The following is an 8570-nucleotide window of genomic DNA, read 5'->3' on the forward strand; positions in this document are numbered from 1 at the left end:
CGAAACCATAATAAGTACTAGAATTTTAAACAAAATGTGATTAAATTGTTCATTTTCACTCATAACGTCTTCCCAACGCGAAAAAAACAAATTTGCACGAAAAAAAAAAATCTCAAAGTTGTCTCTCTGAAATTTCCCAAATCTCACCTTACCTACTCTTTCTTTCTCTCTCTCTCTAAAACCCAGTTAAGCACAGCAGCAGAGAGCTTCGTCCCTCCCGACAAATCCTTCAAAATCCCACATAATGCTTTCTCTTAATCCCTAACTGGGTAATGAAGCTATTGCCGAAAACTGTTCGATTTTGCTTTTGAATTTATGCGTGTCAATGTGACGACGCACTCGTCGAACATAGAATTCTAAATGTGAGTGAGGGAGGGAGGAGAAGAAGAAGATTTTGATAATGGTGGCTGCTGCAACATCTACGACTCCTACAAACCCTCATCATCATCATCAAACCCCCTTTAACAAAACCTCCACTTTTCATCAAAATCAACATAGTAATTCCAGACCGCCATTGGAGAAAGATCAAAATGGTGTTAACCCAAGAAGACCCAGAGGAAGACAAGTCTCTTCTCGGTATCTATCTCCTTCTCCTTCATCTACTACAACTACTTCGTCTTCGAATTCATCTTCCACGAATAGTTCTAATTCGTCTGTTAAAAGATTCGCTTCTCCGCTAATTTCACGGACCACTAACACACTCACTCCTTTGCCGTCTGCTAAACGGTCGCAATCTGTCGACCGGCGGCGACTGGGACGCCGTCACGAACTTCACTCACTGAAGCTAAATCAGCTGAATCGGAAATGTCTGCTGCCACAAAGATGCTTTTAACTTCTTCGAGGAGCTTGTCTGTTTCGTTTCAAGGAGAGGCGTATTCGCTTCCGATCAGCAAACTAAACCGACTGCCAACAGTAGCCCTACTATGGCTTTAGCTAGGAAGGCCACGCCGGAGCGCCGGAGAGCCTCGCCGGCAGATAATGCCAAGCAGTTGGATCAGCATAGATGGCCTGCCAGAATTAGACAAGGTAATTCAATTCCGAACAATTCATCATTGACAAGGAGTTTGGATTTTAGCAATAATAATAATGATAAAAAGAAGCCTGTTGGGTTTGGATCTGGTGGTATTAGTATTGTGAAAGCACTTCAGCAATCCGACTTTCGTGATAGGAGGTTAAGTTTGGATTTCGGCAGTGCGGAGTTGTTGAAAGATCAAAAAGATGTAAAGCAAAGTAACCGGATTAACCCAATTGAGAGTTGTGTTAGTGGTGATTTCACTCTACCGTGTCTGATTCTGATAGTGTGTCTTCTGGTAGCACCTCAGAAGTGCAAGAAGGTAGGCCACCGAAAAGTGGGCCCCGTAACATTGCTATGTCCCCCAGGTTTTGGCAAGAGACTAACAGCCGGCTTAGGAGGTTGAACGATCCGGGATCGCCTTTATCGAGTAGCCTCGGGTCGAAAATGGGTACTCCAACAAAGTTTAGTCAGTCTACGAGGTTTTCCAATGATGGTTCGATGTCATCTCCTCGGTCACAAGCTTCTCCCATCAGAGGAGGCACCCGGCCTGCCTCACCGAGTAAGCTTTGGTCGTCATTATCGACGTCATCTCCTTTCAGAGGACTTAGTCCTTCTCGAGTAAGAAGTGCAATTGGGTTGAGTGGGAATTCTGGTAATAATACCAATTTGCCTTCCATTCTTAGCTTTTCGGCTGACTTGAGGAGAGGGAAGATGGGGGAGGAACGTGTTTTTGATGCACACATGTTGAGGCTTCTGTACAACCGTTACTTGCAATGGCGGTTTGTAAATGCAAGAGCAGATGCTACTTCCATGGTGCAGCGAATAAATGCAGAGGTAAGTTTTTTTCTTATATGCTTTCCTTATATTGAAACGAATGGCATAAAAATTTAGTTCCGTTTCTGTATTATTTTATGCTGTCGCAACTCAATACTGTGTGGGACTCAATCTTTGATGCATGTCAGTCGAGAGAATAATTATTTAGATATGAAAGGATAAATGATAGTTTTTTTAGGTTACAGTTATAAGAGCATTCCGTTGTTTCAATATAGTTGTCTTTAACTTGTTGCAATGGATTTGTCAGTAATGTAACATTTAGAATCAAAGTGGTGACAAGGCCTTCCTATTATGTTCGGACTGACCCAGGATGCCAGGATATAGGGTCGATATGAGCCTTAATTCTTAACCACATACATGGTAAATTTGAGAGTAGTCCATTGGCTGTGTGTGAGAAAGTAGAAGTTTGAGGAATTCTCAAGCCATATCACAGCGGGGCTTCTTTGAAATGATTTCTGAATTGCTGAGTGACTCAAGGGCCTTCTTTTAATGTAGATGTGGGCTAGTCTTCATCGACAAAGATATTAAATGACAAGGATGGTGTAGATGGAATTTATTACTCTTCGGCTTAACTGTAGTTTAGTTTAACTCCGGAAACTAGGAGTGTATATGTCGCATTGCTTTTATGCTTCTAGACGTATGCACTGTGCAAAGTAGAGGATCTTCCAGGTTCCCTCACATCGACTTTTTGTCGTCGCAGTAGTGTGCTCAAAGGAAAAATATGAGAAAGTTATGATGAGATCTGCTTATTATTGTCCCTCAATATTGTTCATTAGAACTGGAAAATTCAGGCTGTAACTTGGAGGGGAAATGGAGGCCATTTCTTCTCAACTGTGATTATTTTTAATTATGAAGAACATATAAAGCAAGATGCATAAGTGTCATGGTGATATGAGTAAAAATAGTGGCATACTTTTTTTTTATTAAACCATGCATTGATTGTCATAGAGGAGTACACTTCACAAGAGCTAAAACTGTTGCCCTTTTGATTTGTTACTGAGCTAATCCCCTTTTACGTAACTCAAAAATATTAGGTGATACACTAGTACAGGTTCATCTTCCTTTTGTATACTTGCTGCATATGTTGAGTGAGATCTCTCAATCTATCAGGACTTGTAAAACCCTAGGATCCCTCCCTTTCTGCTCCTGATTTTTTCCTACTCAGTATAGAACTATAGATTAGAAGAGGTCTGTGAACAATATTGGAAACGTCTGGAGGTACTTTTTTCATAATTAGATTCGTGGTGCATTTATTTTCCTAACACATCCTCTGAGGTCAACAAGTTCTGTAGCTTGTTGACTTTTCATTTCTTTGCTTAGATTTTAACGTACAAGAAAAAAGTGAGCAAGTATCAGAAAATCAAGAGTAAGATCGAATGAGGGTTATGTCATTTTTTTTGCTTGGGATATGAATTCCTTGTATTTTACGCATGCATGCATGCATACGCTAATGATTTCATTTTTGCCTTTTGTGGAATCGACATGGTGAGAAATAGCTGGATTTTAGTTAAGCTACTAGGATATTTAGGTGCAACAGTTAAGGTCAGACCAGAGAGTATTACGCAAGACAGAATGGAGAGTATTCTTTTTAAGCTGCAATATTTTCTCTTTGTTTTTTGCTTTTTATAAGTAGTTTTTTCTCAAGTTACTAACAGAGTGGGCTTCGAATACATTTAAGTTGCTCTGTTGGCTTGTATGAATTCAAGTATCATCATTGTCCGCTAACCTATAAAACTGAATTTGTTTCTGTAACAGAAAAATCTGTGGAATGCATGGGTAACGATATCAGAATTGCGGCATGCTGTCACGCTTAAAAGAATCAAGTTACTATTGCTTAGGCATAAGTTGAAGCTTACTTCCATCCTCAAGGGTCAAGTAAGATTCAAAACTTCAACTAAAGTTTATATTGTCTCAAAGTTCTAATGTGTGGACATTTTGGCTTGCTAATGTGTTTGGTGTGAAACCTAACATTGTCATTGATTACCTTTGTTGTGTAGATAGTTTACTTGGAAGAATGGTCCCTCCTAGACAGAGATCACTCTAATTCTCTGCTAGGAGCAACTGAAGCCTTGAAGGCCAGTACTCTCTCCGTCTTCCAATTGTCGGAAAAGCAGTGGTATCTCCCTTCACCTTTTATCTTATTAAAGTATCTCTGCTGCTGAGAGAATATCTAAATGAATTTGTTTTATTTTTTTTGTATAACAGGCCGATATTCAAAATCTGAAAGATGCTGTGAGTTCAGCTGTTGATGTAATGCAGGCAATGGCATCCTCAATATGCTCGCTGTTAAAGGTAAAATAAAATCAGTCCTTTTTATTTATTTATTTTAAGCAATCTGGCAATAAGGCTATAATAAATAATGCATGGTACTTGACTCAGGTCGAGGAAATGAACACTTTGGTGGCTGAACTCGTGAATGTGACTGAAAAAGAGAAGTTCATGCTTCAACAATGTAAAGATTTTCTTGTCCATGTTAGCAGCCATGCAGGTATTTGATTGGAGTATCATTCTGTTCTTTTGATTTGTCAAACAAATTTTCCGGTTTATCTATCATCTGTATGAAACGTTTGTGCTCCAATTTTTACCAGGTAAGGACTGTAGCTTGAGAACGCATATAATACAACTTAAATGTACAACGACTACTCAGGGATGGTTCGACCAATTTGGAGATCCTAGACAGCGAAGTTACAAAACGAGGTTGTAAAGAGAAAAAAATATGTAAAGACAAATCTTTTAACTTTGTTGGGATAATAGGTCATTTAGTCTTTTAATTTACAGGTTTGTCGGTTCATATATAAAAAATATACAGGTTCGTTGATCCCAATTTGTTTAACGGCCAAAGCTAACAGTAACGTGGCGCTTACATGTTACGTATCATGATTAGTCTGTCGTAAGAATTCTTAATCTTAGGTATCCATTTTTGAGAACTCTAAAAATGGACATAAGAATTCTTATTTCAAATGCTGTAAGACATCCCGAGTTCAAAAATGTCGGAAACGTTTGAAGTGTTGCCACATTAGGTTATATCGCATTGTCTGCGAGTGGGACTCGAACCACAATTTAAGTATGTTTGGATTTACTTTTGAAACGGATACCTTTGCAAAGTAACTAATAGTAGTATTACTTTATGGTTTTTTCCAGAGTTTAAGCAAGTCTTTGCTAGTACAATAGATTTTTTTTTTTTTTTTGCTATATAATTATAGAATAGAACGATAGAAAAGACACGAATATTAAGAGCAATAGTGAAAAATGGTCGAAATTAAACCTAAATACATCACTCCTTTGTTCCTAATTAATTGTTAGTTTTACTTTTCCTATATTGTATAGAAAATGTGATGGAGGTAGTAGTAAATATTAGGGACCACAAATGAGTCGAAGAAATTTTCACTCGTTTTAAAAAGAAAATTGTTGTAAAGCTGGATTGTATTCAAGATAATTTCAAAACACAAGTATAGGAAAAATTGAGAACGGTTTATATGCTTCATTCCATGCATGATTGAGATTTACAGGTACTTAGAGCATTAAGTTGCTAAGAACTCATTTAAGATGTGTTAACCAACCAAACAAACAATCAGAAAGCCTAGTTTCCCACTCCTAAGATACAGAGTACCTCCTATCTTTTCTCGAAGGCGTCAATTTAGCTTCTTCCAGCTGATTAGCAGAACCTAGACTTTCCGACGAGTCAGACCCAGTACTATTCTCTCCTCCTTGACCACTTTTAGTCGACAACAACTTGGTCAGGATCTTCTTCGAGTTCAACAAACCTTTCACTTTCCTAATGGCTGCTTTATCGATACTATTTCTCCGATCAATCGAGTTTTTTCGTTGGATCACTCCATTGCTACTATTATTAATCCTTAATGAAGCCAGCTCACTTCTTAAGGATTTAAGCTCCTCAGAACTTGCCGTCGCATCCCATTCATCCTGGTCAGGGTTTGTCGTTGCTGAAGACCTCGAGCTCCTACCGTTGTTTAGATCCTTAATAATGCTACTAGGTAAGTCAGGAGTCGAGCAGCCAGATGAAGCAGAAATCCTGACTTGTTCGAAGAACAGAACTTGAACAATCACTCGAAGTGGAAGCCTTTCGTTTTGGACAGCATGCATACATGCCTCAACAGATAGTTTCTTACAATCCATCAGTTTGCACATTCTCTTTCTCTCGCTCTTGCTGATCCCCAGGGTGTACCTAAACCACAATAATCAATGTTCAGTTTAATACATTGCAAACAACATTTTTATAGAATTATAGCCAATATGTATGAAAATGCTGTACTTTATGCCCCTAACATTACACGGACACAACATTTTTACCCCTTAATTTTTATCGTCATGAAAAAAAAATGCAATCGTTATCTTTTAACCATTTTTATACCGAATCTCATTTTAATACTGCTTATGTGACATTTATATAGAATTATAGCTAATATGAATGAGTGTGACATGTGTGGGTCCATGATGTGGCAAGTTTTGCCATCACCCTTCTTCTTCCTACTCACTACGACGAAGGCGAAGAGGCAAAAATGCCACCTATGTCGAACCTAATGGCCCAGGGGCATATATCGGCTAGGGTAATCTAGTTTTGCTGAAGGATAAACGTAAGGGGTAAAACAGTGTGATGGCCAAACGATAGGGGGTACAAAGTACAATTTTTCCAAAATTTATTTGGAACACGTACCTTTAGATAAGTGTCAATGGCCTTGTAAATCCCATCATGACCAGGCCGACCGGTACCAGACACCATTTCGGATAGATTGACAAATGTTTCAAAGGCTAGACTCGGATCCTTGGCAATCTCAGCCAGGTATCCGTCAATCAACTTTGCCACCATCAGCTTGGATGCATCAGATAAAATCCCATATTTCTTAGGCCTTCTTATGATCTCCTCCTCGATGTCATCATTTTCTTCAATCTGATCAGCATTATTCTGATCCCTCATCAGGAACTCTTCAACTATTCTCTTAACTGTCTCAACATCATACATGCTTGGAAGTTTCTTTTTCTGCCTTTATCAAAAGATCATTCACAGAAGCTTCTTCTAATTGCTGCCCTATCTTCTTAACCAAGATATCCTTAACCGTGTCACCAGATTCCACAACAATGGCTGATTTCAACAACTTCAGCAAAAAACTGCAAGACACAGAGTTTTTCTCATCCGGCAGCAACCGGACGATTGTATCGACCATCACTCGGTACTTCGAAACGTCTCGGCTCTCGATAATACCCTTGCTGAATCCTGGTAATCTTCTGTAGGCATAAGCTTTCAATGCTTCTCCAATAACCTCGTTAGAAATTATCTCTTTGGATTTGATGTTCAGAATTAAGCGCTTATACATGTCAATCTCAATGTCAGACAGATCCTCAACCCACCAGTCCGATGGTACTTGTCGGGTTCGGGAGCCCGTTGCAGCTTGGATCGTTGTTGTACTCTTCTGGAAGCTTTTTCCTGTTGTATGAGTAGGACCACAGGACATCTGAAAGTATCAACACATGCCTTGCTTGTTAGGGATTCGATGCATTGGCTAACTATCTTCAGATCCTCAGATAATGGTAACAGAGACTTAGTTGTCTTAAGAACAATGACCGAATCTTTCCAGCATTGGAAAATGCTAGAACTGAGAAAGACATCGATTTTGTAAATGAGGTTTCCTTTTTCGACAGATTCGTGCATTCCGAGATACTCAGCCGCACAACGGGCCCCGACGACATTGTAAGGATTCAGGGTGACGGTCATTCCATAACAGAATTTGGCACATAACTCAAATGCTGAGTGTCCACTTGGGATATCGGAGATATCGACCTCGTCGCAGTTTCTTGATTCGTGTTCACAACTGACTTCTGTAATCGTGCACATTTCGACAAGAGAGGAAACTGCAACGAATATTCAAGCTCTTGGTGTCAAATGAAGAAAATTTAAGAGCAACAGAGCATAAGCACGCGGATTGTTGTAATAGATATACCAACGATGCCAGTTCTGTCTCCGTGCACTATCCAAACCATTTAAATCCTATGTTATACAAACACTTGAAAGTTCATAAATCGCATAATTTCAGTTTATAGAAGACCGTCCTACCTTGTGCAGATAAAACTTCACGTCACCAATGACCACAATTATGTCAGATGCCAACTCACTTGCCACATACCTGCACATGTAATATTATGACCGTCTTCAATGTTTCTTGGAAAAACAACAGATAGAATATCAAACTTATACTAATTTAAAAAAGGGAAAGAAAGACAGATAGATGTCACATGCAGATTAGGCCAGATTTAATATGCAAAAAAAGGGGGCCATCTGAACATTTGACTGGAAAAAAGCTAGATTCATCATGGCTGGAAGCAAAACTCGTGTTTCGCACGACTGTGGAAACAAACCTGGAGATGAACATTGCTAGCTAGTCGATATATGTAGTTATGGATGTACAACACTGGGTACAATCCAATAATAACTTTTTAAAATCAGAAAAACGACACATCCAAGGAGGATCAGTTTATACATGCACAGACAAACCTATAGAATGCAACTAGGAGAAAAATAAACAAACAGAAAAAATTACTTTGAGGCACAATCAAATCATTGTAGAAAAAATAAATAACATCTCAGGTAAATGAATCTGGATTGCTTACAAAAACTAAAAGCAGCTCAAGATAAGATTTCTTACCTACTGTTGTTCTCATCTGTCTGAAATGAATCAGGCTTTGATCCAAGTTTCATGAACTTCAT

General features: G+C 38.9%; 1 protein-coding gene and 1 pseudogene across 1 annotated transcript; one reads left to right on the forward strand and one right to left on the reverse strand.

Moving 5' to 3' along the window:
• The first annotated feature begins 400 nt into the window (after positions 1-400).
• On the forward strand, positions 401-4553 carry LOC139881739 (QWRF motif-containing protein 2-like). The gene is given in 10 exon segments (XM_071866160.1): positions 401-752; positions 755-894; positions 897-1274; positions 1277-1849; positions 3605-3724; positions 3847-3933; positions 3936-3965; positions 4055-4141; positions 4229-4337; positions 4438-4553. Coding segments are annotated over 10 exon segments (1992 nt in total).
• Positions 4554-5443: 890 nt separating this feature from the next.
• On the reverse strand, positions 5444-8570 carry LOC139881738 (phototropic-responsive NPH3 family protein NPY2-like; annotated as a pseudogene).

The sequence above is a fragment of the Rutidosis leptorrhynchoides genome, unplaced genomic scaffold (assembly GCF_046630445.1).
Source record: "Rutidosis leptorrhynchoides isolate AG116_Rl617_1_P2 unplaced genomic scaffold, CSIRO_AGI_Rlap_v1 contig189, whole genome shotgun sequence".
NCBI lineage: Eukaryota > Viridiplantae > Streptophyta > Magnoliopsida > Asterales > Asteraceae > Rutidosis > Rutidosis leptorrhynchoides.